This window comes from Pseudophryne corroboree, chromosome 5, assembly GCF_028390025.1.
Source record: "Pseudophryne corroboree isolate aPseCor3 chromosome 5, aPseCor3.hap2, whole genome shotgun sequence".
Taxonomy (NCBI): Eukaryota; Metazoa; Chordata; class Amphibia; order Anura; family Myobatrachidae; genus Pseudophryne; species Pseudophryne corroboree.
This window is the reverse complement of record NC_086448.1, coordinates 106,111,173-106,126,622: the sequence shown is the minus strand read 5'-3', so window position 1 is coordinate 106,126,622 and position 15,450 is coordinate 106,111,173. Positions and strand designations below refer to the sequence as shown.

General features: G+C 45.2%; 1 protein-coding gene across 1 annotated transcript in view; it reads right to left on the bottom strand.

The window, feature by feature from the left end:
- Positions 1-8,079: 8,079 nt before the first annotated feature.
- The window catches only part of SLC39A12 (solute carrier family 39 member 12), a 164,004-nt gene continuing 156,633 nt past the window's right edge, over positions 8,080-15,450 (bottom strand). The window contains exons 11-12 of the mRNA XM_063921542.1: positions 10,673-10,860; positions 8,080-8,219 (exon numbers count right to left, since the gene is read on the bottom strand). Coding sequence (XP_063777612.1) covers positions 8,091-8,219; positions 10,673-10,860 — 317 coding nt within the window. The 3' untranslated portion in view covers positions 8,080-8,090. The remainder of the gene's footprint in view (positions 8,220-10,672; positions 10,861-15,450) is intronic.

The following is a 15,450-nucleotide window of genomic DNA, read 5'->3' as shown; positions in this document are numbered from 1 at the left end:
AGGGAAACTAGACGCGCAGTGAGGTAGCACCTTTCTGTGCGGCGCTATGGGACAGATGTCTCTCCCATAGATCAGAGGAGCGGCGCCGGCGGCGGAGACGGAGTGCAGCAGTGGTCGGGAAGCAGGAACGTGGCTAGTAAGTATTTTATATTTATTTTACTTGGGGCACAGCTACTGGTGGGCACACTAATGGGGGCACAACTACTACTACTACTAATGGGGCCCCTTCCCTATGAAGCCATGCCCCTATTTTTCGACACACACCTGCGGCGTGCACTAACCCTATTTTACCGCGGGGAGGGGGGAGCCAAAGGAAACTTTCGCCCTGGGCGCCACAAGGTCTTGAACCGGTCCTGGCCACACACCCTGGCACAAGGTTATGCCCCTTTTTGTGGGGCGACGCGCCTTTGGCGCACAGCAGGGTCCCGTTTTTTATATAGAAGTTGGGAGGTATGCTGTGGGAATTTGAAGTATGATTTAGGACCTGTGATTGGTCACATACTGGTCTGGGGCAATCACAGGTTGCAGGTTATAGCGTTCAGACTTCTTTGAAATCTTCTCTATTTCTGACTATCCGTTGTGCTACTGTTCTATTTTGTATCACCCTGGCCATTCTTAGGGGTTTATTTATCAATGAGGGAGTATATCAAAACCATCAATCATCAGCTCTGATCGATAATTTGAGGAGGGAATTCAATTAGCCGTGATAACGCATTTACAGGGGTTAACAGGGGATCAGTATGAAATACCTGCAATCAAAATCCTGACAGTCATAATCCCCACAACAGTTGACCAACGGTCATAATCCCGACAAGGTCAAAATACTGACAAGGTCAATATACCAACATTTAAAATACCGACAAGGTCAAAATACCTACATTTAAAATGTCGACAGGTCAAAAAGTCTACTGATGTTTTCATTTTTTTGTGTGTGTTTGTCGACATAGGTTGACATGGACACTGTATAAGTGTATCACGTCCCCTTGCATGGCTCGCGCTTTGGGCACGGTGGCTCGCTGGGCTCGGCACACTATTATATCCCCCCTCCAGGTCCACTGGGATGGTAAAGTATGAACAAGTCAGTTTCAATAAAAAAATCAAGAAAAACTCATGTCGACTTTTCGACCTGTCGACATTTTAAATGTTGGTATTTTGACCTTGTCGGTATTTTAAATGTCTGTATTTTGGCCATGTCGGGTTTTTGACCTTGTCGGGATTTTGACCGTCGGGATTTTGATTGTAGGTAAATTGACCGCATCCCGTTAACAGGGCTAACAGGGGAGCAGAGGGGGTAAGAGTATGAGACCAGGTCACAACCACCATCTTGCTGCATGAGGCCTCTCACAACCATCACTGCTTCTCATGGACTCTGCCTCTAGCTCCCCTGGAACTTCACTGGAGGTGAGAACCGGTTGGACCACAACCTAACTTCCACTGTGTAACCTTCGTAGTGCGCCCAAACATGGCTGCCTCACCTGGTATGTTTGTGGATGGGATGGAAATACATGTACCTGACTGTTATGTTGGGACTTTACGCCTAGCATTAGGATGCTGCAATGACCCCTACTGTATAATCTTTTATACAGTAGGTGTAACCTATACCATCCAGGGTAATCCTATGTAATGCATCCAAGATGGCTGCCTCACCTGGTACCTTGTGTGAGTGGCGTGGACAACCCGTGGAAGTTATTACTCAGAATGTCTTCACCAAACCCTGCAATTTTGCTTATTGTGCTCTCTAGGTTTTTGTTGTACTTAATTATTTCAGTGTAATTTTGTACAGTACTTGTAATAATAAATTCTCTGTGTAATGTATCCTGTTTTTGATGTCTGTTAAGCGACTTTGAGTCCTATGAGAGAAAAACGCTATATAAATAAAATTATTATTATTTTTATTATTATTGAAATATAACACGACTGGCCTTCAATTAATCATGTAAATTAAAAAGTGTTGACCCTCGATATGATTTAATGCAGTCTATTCTTCTGATCAAGTGAAAAGTTTTGGAAATCCCTATTTTAAGGTAAAAATGTTGGGACTTGGTTTAGAACCCCTGGGACTCTCCCTACACCACCCCACGAAAGATTGCACTTAGACATTTTTAATTAGCTCAATTTTGCAATTAATGTCATTTTATTTTTGGGGTGATATTCTGCAAATGTAGAATAATGGCTTAAATGATGTGAGACAGGTATATGGAGGTATTGTATTGTTGTGACAGTTGTTTTTAGGCTTGCAGGTGGGAGTTACAGGTGTACCTTAAAATGACACCCCTAATTTATCCAGAGCATTAATTTGCTCAAAAACACTTGCTTTCCATTATTTTTTAAATGCTATATAAAATCAGCCACTTGATTCCTTTGAAGAGACACAATAACTTTGCATTTGAACACTACTATACTTCTGTACTGTTTTTCAATAAAAGCTTTCACTTTTTTGGGGTATAGTGTAGGCTGATTTCCCCATTTTCCTGACACAAAACACAGCTAACGTAAAAACAAATGACAGCGTAACCATTTGGTATAAGCCTTTTCCAACCTTAATGCACAGTGGGGGTTATTCAGATCTGGCACTGAAGGGGTTAATCCCATGTGCTGTGGTGCCATCTTTAAAGGGACTTATCGGATCTAGGCACTAATTTTGAATATATTGTCGGTGCCAGGCTCTGTTTGCTAATAAGTGAAAACATCAATGTTTTGATTTGCCGGAAACCCTGGACCATCTCCATTGGCAACGACGATGCTGGGTGTTGATTCCTGGACCACAGTGTTCAGCCCACACAGCTTGGCCTTGGACATTAAGACATTGACATTTACACTTATTAGCCAACTGTTCCTGGTGCCAACAATACATTCGAATTGGATAAGTCCCTTTAAAAATGGCACCACAGAACGGGGATTAACTCCTTTAGTGCTGCAGCCGCTATCAGCCACGTGGGGCTAAGTGGGGAAACCGGCTCGGGACTGGGACCCGGCCACAAGCCCCATGATATGTGCAAATTGTCCTTCAGAGTATGGTAACGGTTGTGAACGATTGTGCGCCTGAGTTGGCAATCCGTTCAGCGACATACCTGTAACACTTGAATAATGCACTCATAAGAAGGACTATCTCCATGCAGCAGTCCAGGAACGCCCACTACATTCTCAAGGCATATCTCAGACCGGGGGTAGATGTAATAGGGTGAGATTTTTTAGGTGTCTAAAAAAATTGCACCAAATCGCAGTTTGTAACTTGCAATTTTTTGCAAAAAATCGCAAATGTAGTAGGGGAGCGAATTTTAAGGCTAAAAACGGAATTCGCATGCGATTATTGGTGATATTTAGTAAAGGAAACATGCGATTTTTAGTAATAAAAACATGCGGTTTTTAGGTCATGTTTTTATTACTTAGTCAGAAGCATGCACATATCAGTGAGATCCGTGCATGCTTCTGTTTGTATATGTGAAGAAAGTGTAAAAGTACAAAAAAAAAAAAAAAAAATGACATGCAGGCCCCTCCCCCAAAAGCATAACCAGCCCCGGGCTCTTTGAGCCGGTCCTGGTTACAAAAATACGGGGGAAAAATTGACAGGGGTTCCACCGTATTTAAACAACCAGCACCAGGCTCTTGGACCGCTGCTGGCTCAAAAAAATGGATGACAAAGGAAGTAGGGGTCCCCCATACTTTTGAAACCAGCACCGGGCTCCACTAGCCAGGGAGTTGATGCCGCAGCTGGGGGACACTTCTATATAGGTTATATAGGTTCCTTTGGAAAAAGCATCACAAACCCCCCAACTAGTCACCCCTGGCCAGGGTTCCAAGGAGGGAGTGGGGACCCCTACAATAAAGGGGTCCCCCTTTTCAGCCACCCAAGGGCCAGGGTTGAAGCCCGGTGCTATGGCCACCACCCCTGAGCTGTGGGTGGCGACTTCATAGTCCATGAAGTGTAAAAAAATAAAATAAAATATTGTCTTTTGCTGTGGAACTACAGGTCCCAGCAAGACTCCCCCACATGCTGGTACTTGGAGAATACAAGTACCAGCATGCGGGCCATTAAAGGGTCTGCTGGTACCTGTAGTTCTACAACAAAAGAAATACACAGACACCGTGACAGTAAAACTTTAATAAAACATACTTGCACACTCACACTCACATACATACACACACACACTTGCACATACTTACCTACATCCAACGTAGCCATTCAAATCCACCACTTGTCCCGTAGCATCCACAATCACTGTAAAAAATAAATACTTACCTACCCCTTATGTCTAGTCCTCTTCTTTCCCTGTAGGCATCCATAGGTTAAAAAAAAATAGGCCGCGAAAAACCCAAACCCTCAAACTAAAGGGTATCCATGTTTACATATGGATCCCCTTTCCCCAAATGCCAGGAACCCCTAGACTCCTGTCACTAGAGGACTCGGCAGCCAATCAGGGAGTGCCATGTCATAGCGCTCTCCTGATTGGCTGTGTGCGCTTCTGGCTTGTCAATCAGGTGGAGCGCACTGACTATAATAGAGGATAGCGGTCCTCCATTATAGTCAATGGTGGGAAAATTGTGGTCTGCGGTAGACTGCGAGGTTAATTGAGGTCACTTGTGGGTGACCTCAATTAACCTCCCCAAAAAACGTGACTGTCCTGCTGCGGGGAGTGTGTGTGTGAGAGGGGGATGGGGGGGTACTTTCACAGGGTATTTTTCACAAAAGATACCCTGAGAATTGCGGTAAGTGGATTCGCAGGTAAAGAGATTTTCTTGCATGCAATAATTTATACATCCCTTCAATGTATTCAATTATTGTAATGCGATATGGTGCAAATTTATCACAACCCATCCGCATCTGAGATGTGGATTGTGATAAATATGCACTTTAAGGTGTAGTTTTAGTAGGAAACATTAGGTCTAGCATGAAAGGTGGGGAAAATCATTTATTAATTAATGTAAACTGGGAACTTACATCTCTTATTTGCTCGTTTTTATGTTTTAAGTTCCCTTTAAAAGAGAGGGTCTGGCCACACCTTCCCTTGGCCACCCCCCCTCCTTGAACAGAGGCTCAGCAGAGCTGTTGGCACCCCTGGTTATAGTATATAAAAGTATGGACTAGTACTGTACATATAAATAGAAGAAATACATTTACTTTGTTTTATTTCTATAATCCCATTTTGCTATGTACAGTACATTGGGTGACTCACTGAGCCATTGATGTGGAAAAGCCAATGTTACTGAAATCTACAGTATGTGGGCTCAAGAGATAAAATACTTTTTAACTGTAAATATTAGTGTAGAATCAGGAATCCTATGTGTCATGGATCTATTATACAGTACCAGCACAATGTAGGAGAACACCCAGGGGGAATAATTCTATTCTTGTTTTAAAGGCATCTTTGAAAGTAAAATAGCAAGTACACAGGGTGATTAGGGCAATACAAAATAAAAGAATACAGACAGTATGATAGACAGACAGACAGACAGACAGACAGACAGACAGACAGACAGACAATGAGATAGATAGATAGATAGATAGATAGATAGATAGATAGATAGATAGATAGATAGATAGATAGATATGACATAGGTAGAGATAGATAGATAGATAGATAGATAGATAGATAGATAGATAGATAGATAGATAGATATGACATAGGGAGATAGATAGATATGACATAGGTAGAGATAGATAGACAGACAGACAGACAGACAGACAGACAGACAGACAGACAGATAGATAGATAGATAGATAGATAGATAGATAGATAAATAGATAGACAGACAGATAGACAGAAATATAGATAGACACACAGATAAATAGATACATAAATAAATAGATAGGCGCATGCGTATGCACCGCAATGTGCACGCGTGTCGGACAACAACAAAGGGCATCGCTGGTCAGCAACAGGACAGTGCGAAAAATCCGATCCCATGGGTGTCCGCAAGGTGATTGACAGGAGTTGGGCGTTTTTGTTGGGTGGCAACTGAGCGTTTATTGGGAGTGTCCGGAAAACACAGGCGTGCCCAAGCGTTTTCAGGGAGGGTGTCTGACGTCAGCTCCGGCCCCAATCAGCCTGTTCTCATCACACTGTAGGAGTAAGTCCTGGGCTGCGCACACACTGCATACACTGGATTTTTGCAGGTTGGCGTACACATGCGATCACACACTTGCACGGCGAATTTACACTCCCCCTAGAGGCGGCGACTATCTGATTGCAGAACAGCAAAATTAGCAGCCCAGCGATGAGATCTGAATCACCCCCATTGATAATTACATAGATGGATGGATATTATTTTGTTTTTAGTTTGGAACATTTGAGATTGTTCCATTGTTTGTAAAATCCTGGGCATTTTTATTAAACATGTTATATTACACACTGTGCAAGTACAGAAAAATAAAATAACTTACTGTACTTTCACTGATTTCTTTACCTATTTGTACAAATCTAGTGATGAAAAATGTGTTCAGCATAAATTGGATACTAAATACAGTATATGATCATTTACCTTTAACACATTCAAAACATAAAACACTGATACTAGAAACGTATACCTAATCTGAATGCATGGGCATAGCTATAGTGGGTACAGTGGGTGCCATTGCACATGCCCATAGGCGGGCACGCTAGTCGCAGCAATCCAGTAGCACCTGCGAATAGTTGTGGGTGCGATCAATGTGAACTTATCTGTCCAGGGGTATCTACAGAGAGGAGGAGGCCCGTGTGCAGTCTTCTTCTGGGCCCCTCCTCTCTTGCCAGCAGCGGTCTTGACTCTGGGCACTAGGGTAACTAGGTGACCCTAGTGCTTTCCCAGAGTCTAGTGCGCATGTGAAGGTCTGTGAGAAAATGTTGCATTGGGCATTTTCCCAGTGATTTCCCTACTCTGCATGCGTGAAACACCAGGAAAATGGCTGCCACACCATTTTCCCAGTGATTTTTGCAGCACTGCTGCTTCAGCGTGGGATTATGGAGGGTAAGTATTGAAAAAAAATGGGTGCAGGGTGTGCGGTGTGGGCCACTGCAACCACTAGAAATACGCCAGTGTATCTATCGGTGGAGGGCTCTCCATCTCAGTAAATCTCAACACAAATATGATCCATTTCTTCACTCCCATTTCACACTGACAGGCACAGTTGATCTGGGGCACTGTATTGGGGCATAATCTGATTAGTGGCACTGTATTGTCGCATAATCTAAACTGGGGCACTGTACTGTGGCATAATCTGATCCGAGGCACGGTATTGTGGCATTATTAATATGATCCGAGGCACTGTGTTGTGGCATAATCTGATCTGGGGCACTGTGTCGTGGCATAATCTGATCTGGGGCACTGTATTGTGGCATAATCAATCTGATCTGAGGCACTGCGTTGTGGCATAATATGATCTGGGGCACTGTTTGGTGGCATAATCTGATCTGGGGCACTGTTTGGTGGCATAATCTGATCTGGGGCACTGTATTGTGGCATAATCAGATCTGGGGCACTGTGTTGTGGCATAATCTGATCTGAAGTACTGTATTATGGCATAATCAATCTGATCTGAGGCACTGTGTTGTGGCATAATCTGATCTGGGGCACTGTATTGTGGCATAATCTGATCTGGGGCACTGTTTGGTGGCATAATCTGATCTGGGGCACTGTTTGGTGGCATAATCTTATCTGGGGCACTGTGTTGTGGTATAATCTGATCTGAGGCACTGTATTGTGGCATAATCAATCTGATCTGAGGCACTATTTTGTGGCATAATCTGATCTGGGGCACTGTATTGTGGCATAATCTGATCTGGGGCACTGTGTTGTGGTATAATCTGATCTGGGGCACTGTATTGTGGCATAATCAGATCTGGGGCACTGTATTGTGGTATAATCTAATCTGGAGCACTGTATTGTGGCATAATCTGAATTGAGGGGCACTGTAATGTTACCTAAAATAAACTAAGACACTACAAGGGTTCATACTATGGGTCTTAAAAGTAACTGGGGCATACAATAACCACTGCAGAAACAGGCGTTGAGGCCCTTTCATAACGTTGCTCTGGGGCCCACAAAGTTTTGGCTAGGCACATGCCTGAATGAAATGCATTATGTTCAGAATAACAGCAAATGTACTGTACATGCTATAGTTTAATTTTATGTTCATAAATTGCTAATAGCAACAGGCATAGCCATCCAAGAAGCAGTCCTAGGTTTTGCAGGAAGAACATCAGCCAGGGTCTCTGTGTCTGAATATGAGTCATTTCAGGAAGCTAAAAATGAATGAGATAGATATGAATCACATGAATACAGTTAGAAACATGCAGAGATATGTTGTTATGTAAAAAATAAGTACATGTTAAATGATGCTACAGTAAGGCTTGGGGCACACCCGACCGACACACCGGCCAGTTGGGTGACTGATTTGGTCAGCATACACATACCAATCAGCCGCTCATTATGTCTGGCCACCACAACTGGGTGGGCATTTAAATGACCGCCAAGTTGTGATGACATTGTTGGTGACTCCTGCGGCCAGCATAACGGGTTGGTTGGTTTCCTGTACACACAAGCAGATGTACTGATAGATCTGCGCCTCTCCAGCTCTTTGGGAGATATTTAATAAAACATAATTATCTCATAAAAGCTGGAAAATTTTATATTTATGTTCTCTGGAGATAGAGATAAATATCTCCTCTCCAGTGGCAGTTGCAGAGCAGTCCACAATTCAGATAGGGGAGCCACACCAACTGCCACCCCAACCACTGCCAGCAGAGCCGGACTAAGGCTCTGGTGGGGTGTCCGGGGTACAGAAGGCAAGGTGCCCCTAAGGACTAAATATAGTATATATATATATATATATATATATATATATATATATATATATATGTGTGTGTGTATATATATATATATTCCATGACCATTTCATTTTGATTAAAACGAAAAGAATAAAAAATTACTTCTGGCTTACTTCGAGCTGCTTGGCTGCAAATACAGCAGTGCCCGCAGCACGTTCCTTTGCCGACATTACCCCTTCATGTACCCGCTGCCTCCCCAGCTCGTCCCTGCTGCCCACGAGATAGCCAGTCAATCTGGTTACATTGAAAGCCTGCACATTGCGCAGATGCAGACTTTCATTTTGCATCCTCCCCTATGAATGACTGCCGCCGTGTAGTGACGCACCGGCGCGGGCAGCAAAGCTATGCAGTCAGTGACTACCAGCACAGCGCTGCAGACTGGGGCCCAGGGGTACATACCCCCGCACCCCCCCCTTAATCCGGCTCTGACTGCCAGATATTGCTGATCGAAACTCACTGGTAGTGGGTGTGGCTCCCCTTTTTAAATTTTGGACTGTGCTGCAACTGTCACTGGAGAGGAGATATTTATCATAAATATCACATTTTCCAGCTTTTATGAGATAATTATGTTTTATTAAATATCCCCCTTTAGCTCTTTTCAATAATCTAAGGTGCATACACACAGTATTGACTATCTCCAATTTCCCCTGAACTCCCCAGAGCCCTGAACCACCGGTACTGACTATCTTTACTTGAGATTTTGACCATGGGGGTAATTCCAAGTTGATCACAGCAGGAATTTTGTTAACAGTTGGGCAACACCATGTGCACTGCAGGGGAAGCAGATTTAACATGTGCAGAGAGAGTTAAGAGCCCTACACACTGGCCGATCCGCCGCCGAGCTGCCCGACGGCGGATACGGCCGACGGGCGACCCGGCGGCGGGGGGGGGGGGGGGGCATTGACGGGGGGAGTGAAGTTTCTTCACTCCCCCCATCACGTGGCTCCATTGAAGTGCAGGCAAATATGGACGAGATTGTCCATATTGGCCTGCATGCACAGCCGATGGGGGACCAGCGATGAACGAGCGCGGGGCCGCGCATCGTTCATCGCTGGAGCCTCCACACTGAAAGATATGAACGAGTTCTCGTTCATTTATGAACGAGATCGTTCATATCTTTCAAACAAATCGGCATGTGTGTAGGGCCTATTAGATTTGGGTGTGGTGTGTTCAATCTGCAATCTAATTTGCAGTGTAAAAATAAAGCAGCCAGTAGTTACCCTGCACAGAAACAAAATAACCCACCCAAATCTAACTCTTTCTGCACATGTTATATCTGCCTCCCCTGAAGTGCACATGGTTTTGCCCAACTGCTAACAAAATTCCTGCTTCGATCAACTTGGAATTACCCCCTATGTGAGATTTTGACTTAGTGCCATGTACTAGATTGTACACAATATAGTCAAGACTGACTTGCCTGCACAGTGTATCTTTTCTTGCAATACCGACCCCACGGGAGTGCGCATCAGTATCACAAGCTGTGTACACACGGTGCGATTTGCACTAACTTTCCTTACAATTACAGACTGGATAATATAAGCATGCATAGGGTATTATAATATTACCTTAGTCCGGGACACCTATGAATTACACAGGTACTGTGGCTGCAGAAATCCAAGCCCGCATTTTCCCTGGTTTTAATCGGCCACAGAACCTGTGTAAATCATAGGTGTCCAGGAATAAGGGGGTATTATGGCAATCCTATGCATGCAGACACATGGATACTCGCACAGACAGGCTCACACTCTCATTAGCATAAACTAGTCATTATCTAATGCTAATGTGGCCGGTTCAGAAACAGGCCCTTTGTGAACTGCAACAAAAGAGCAATAATAATATGATACAAATGTAATATGAGGGTCACTCACCATTTCTACTAGTGACAGATATAGGAACATTCCTGCCGTGACAGCAAATATCCAGATCTGTACATCAGGGTTGCTGGACACCGAAAGGCCAATGTAGAGACCGACAAAGGCTGTTAAAGCACTTATAAAGTTCATCAGAAAAGCAATTTTTGCTGAAAGCCCCGTGTTCAAAAGCACTGCAAAATCACCTAGGAGATAACATATATATGTCTATGGGCCAGTAATTTTTTCTCTTGCATCAATAAGTACATTTCCCATACATTTATTAATAACTAGCTGGAGTACCCAGCGTTGTCCGGGATTTTACGAATGTTTGTTGACAAAAATTAATGTCAATATTAAACACACAGTATAAATAACATAGTATAAAAAAAGCAATGTTATACACATCAATAAAATGAAAACCCAATGTGCTGCTGGGGGACCGTGCTACTTCCACTATATAACTCTCAGTGTGTGGGTTCATGCTACCTCCATTCCCCTCCTCACATCGTGTCACTGCCCCTGTCCCATGCAGCCCTGTCATCACTGACATATCATGGATGTCCTGAATGATATACTCTGTTCTGCTGGCCCACCCCTAGGGGTGCTAGTGGTGTGTTACCCCCACAGTGTTTGTTCCCAGAGTGTAAGTAATATGTGTAGCAAGTTTGGGGTAAATTGCTCCAGGCATTCCAGAGTTATGCTGTCTCCTGAAAATCTCTGTGCTGCTGTCCCACCCCTAGGGGTTGTAGGGGTGTATAACCCCCACCGAGTTTGTTCCCAGCTGTCTACTAAAAAACTCTGTGCTGCTGCCTCAACCCTAGGTGTGTCTTACCCCCACAGTGTTTGTTCCCAGCTTGTAAGTCATATGTGTAGCAAGTTTGTTGTAAATTGGTCTAGGCATTCTGGAGTTATGCTGTCTCCTGAAAATCTCTGTGCTGCTGTCCCACCCCTAGGGGTTGTAGGGGTGTATAACCCCCACCGAGTTTGTTCCCAGATTGTAAGTCAGATGTGTACCAAGTTTGGTGTAAATTGCTGCAGGCCTTCTACAGTAATGCTGTCTTCTGACGTACTCTGTGCTGCTGTCCCACCCCTAGGGGTGCTAGGGGTGTCTGACCCCCACATTGTTTGTTTCCCGAGTGTAAGTCATATGTGTACCCAGTTTGTTGTAAATGGGTCTAGCCATTCGGGAGTTATGCTGTCTCCTTAAATACTCTGTGCCGCTGTCCCACTCATAGGGGTGATAGGGGTGTTTTTGAGATTTTAAGTCAAATGTGTACCAAGTTTGGTGTAAATTGCTCCAGGCCTTCCACAGTTATGCTGCCTGCTGACATACTCTGTGCTGCTTTCTCACTCCTAGGGGTGCTCGCTGTGTTTGACCCCCACATTGTTTTTTTCCCTAGTGTAAGTCATATGTGTACCCAGTTTGTAGTAAATTGGTCTACCCATTCGCGATTAATGTTGTCTCCTGAAATACTCTGTGCCGCTGTGCCATCCCTAGGGGTGCTAGGATTGTCTAACCCCAACAGAGTTTGTTCCCAGATTGTAAGTGAAATGTGTACCAAGTTTGGTGTAAACTGCTCCAGTCCTTCCATAGTTTTGCTGTCTCCTGAAATACTCTGTGCTGCTGTCCCACCCCTAGGGGTGATAGGAGTGTTTAGCCCCCAAAGAGTTTGTTCCAAGATTTTAAGTCATATGTGTACCAAGTTTGTTGTAAATTGCTGCAGGCATTCCAGAGTTATGCTGTCTGCTGAAATACTCAGTGCTGTTGGCTCACCCCTAAGGGTGCTAGGGGTGTCTTCCTCCGACAGTGTTTGTTGGCAGATTGGAAGGCAGTGGCGGAACTAGCGAGCGGTGGGCCCAGATGCGACAAAATGCTTTGGTCACCCCCCCATCCCATCCAAGTCCACCCCCTCAACCCTGGAGAGGATCTGGTGAGGGGGACCTGCTCAGGGCCAGAGAAATGGATACCTAGCAACAGTGCCGTAACTAGACATTTTAGCACTGTGTGCAAGAACCGGATCGGAGCCCCATCCCTGCATGCAAAACAGGGGCAGTGCGCGCCGTAGGCGCGCGCAAAAATACATAGTGGGGTGGCTTCGTGGGGAAGGGGTGTGGCCACCAAATAATACCAATTCATAAAACGGTGCACAATAGTCTCCATTATTCAAATTACGCTGCACAGTAGCATCACTACACCAGGTAGAGACCCTTTTACACCTTATGGCGGACAGATTCCTCTTTTTACACATTAGGGCAAACAGCGTCCCCTTTTTACACATTATGGCAGACAAAGTCCCCCTTTTTACACATTACGGCAGACAGCGTCCCCTTTTTACACATTACGGCAGACAACATCCCCCTTTTTACACATTACGGCAGACAGCGTGCCCTTGTTAAACATAGCGGCAGACAGCGTGCCCTTGTTAAACATAGCGGCAGACAGCGTACACTTTTTACACATTACGGCAGACAGCGTCCCCTTTTTACACATAACGGCAGACAGCGTGCCCTTGTTACACATTACGGCAGGCAGTCCCAAGAAAGAAAGAAAGAAAGAAAGAAAGAAAGAAAGAAAGAAAGAAAGAAAGAAAGAAAGAAAGAAAGAAGAATTATACTTACCCTCTCCGCTGGCTCAGGCTCCTCGGTGCAGCTTCTGGTCACGATTCCCGGGCAGGAGAGAAGGAGGATGAGGGAGGTGGAGGAGGGAGCCGCAGCAGCGCTGTGTTATTGGCGGAGGCACTGCTGCTGCTGCCCCTCTGCTTCACTATAGGCTGTTCTCGGAAGACAGCCTATAGTGAAGCAGAGGGGCAGCAGAAGCAGCGCCTCAACCAGTAACAAAGCGCTGCTGCTGCTCCCTCCTCCACCTCCCTCCCCCTCCTCCTCCTTCTCCCCCGTACCGCTGCTCCTCTCCTCTCCTCTCTGGGCGGCTGTGCGCTGCGGGCGGCGGTTGCCTGCAGCACACAGCGGCATGTAATGAGTCAGTTTGACTCATTACATGCTTTGGGCCCCTGGACAGAAGCGGGCCCCAGTGCAACGCACTGGTTGCACTGGCAGTAGTTCCGCCTCTGTTGGAAGGCATATGTGTACCAATTTTTGAGTACATGGGTCCACCAATTCCGTAGTTATGCTGTCTCCTGATATACTCTGGGCTGCTGTCTGCCCCCCTAGGGGTGCTAGGGATTTTAAATTGTTTTAGTTGCGTCCGCCATGTCTTAATACGCTTGTATGTGAAATTTCACGATCTTCGCATGTAAACTGTGGATTTGTATAGAAAGACAGACAGAAGGACAGAATGACAGGTTTTCATTTTTATATAGTATATTTGCTTTGAAATCACAGGTTTAACTTTAAATCAAAGATGAGCGGGTTTGGATGTAACGCAACAATTAACGCCAGTTCGGTTTTATCCGGATTTTTCTGATTGGCTATCCAAAACACGTGACATCCGTGAGCCAATAAGATGCGGTTTTGAGAACCGAATAAATCCGAGTAAAACCGAAGCCGCTCATCTCTACTTTAAACCCCAAAATGTAGAGTAGCTGTTCCCTGGCTTCTGCTGCCTGCATCAGAGTGGTCTGATGGTTATGTGGGATCTTCTGGAGGATTCAGTATGATTTACCGGTAGCTGGGATGCCGGCCGTCAATATACCGACAGCGTCATCCCGGCCACCAGTATGCCGGCAGCAGGGTGAGCACAAAGAGTCCCTTGGTGGCCACAGGTTCTGTTCCCACTCTATGGGTGTCGTGGACACCCACAAGTGGGAATAGTACTGTAGCATCAGTATTCCGGCTGTCGGCATTGACAGCTGTCGGGATTCTGGTGTCGGTATCCTAACCGCCAGGATCCCGACAGCCAGCAAATTAAGCGTATACCCTTCTGAACGCCTGCAGATTCTGATGCTTTCTCCAGTAGACTGTAACTATATAGTTATCATTATGTGACATCTTCTGGTCTCCTGCAGATTCTGCAACTTCCTCCAGTAAACTCTGACTATGTGTTATGTGGGATCTTCTGGACCCCTGCAGGTTCCTCCTGTAAACTGTGACTAGGGGTTATATGGGATCTTCTGGACGCTTGCAGATTCTGCAGCTTCCTCCAGTAAACTGTGACTATATGGTTATGTGTAAAGAGGTTTTTGAATTATTTTACCGTACAGTAGGGTCTTGCTCATATGATTCCGGACATCGCCAAAATGCGAAACCCTCCCAAATTTAATACTCTGCACATGTTACATCTGCCCCACCTGCAGTGCAACATTGTTATGCCCAATTGCTAATTTTTTGGGCCCAGATTTATAAAGCCTTGGACAGTGATAAAGAACCAACCAATCAGCTCCTAACTGTCATTTTTCAAACACAGTCTGTAACAGGGCAGTTAGGAGCTGATTGGCTGGTACTTTGTCACCAGGATTGGACTGGCCCACAGGGGTACAGGGGAAACCACCGGTGGGCCCTACTGCCTGGGGGCCCACTTCCTGCTCTATGGATCAGGTTCCAGACTGTGCACTTGAATCATACATTATGCATATGTTACATTATACTGGACTATGGTGTATTTTCTACAGTGCATTGCTGTTATTAATCTGGTACATTATCATGCATGCATCAGCTGAATTGATTGTATATATTTATGAAGGGGCCCAGACGTTGCACTCTCTAATGGTTAATCAAACCAATGAGATGGCAGGCCACACCCCCTCTGCAGACTGGCCACACCCCTAACATAGGTCCCTACCACTGCATTTCCCCGGTGGGCCCTACATGCCCCAGTCCGACACTGTTTGTCACTGTGC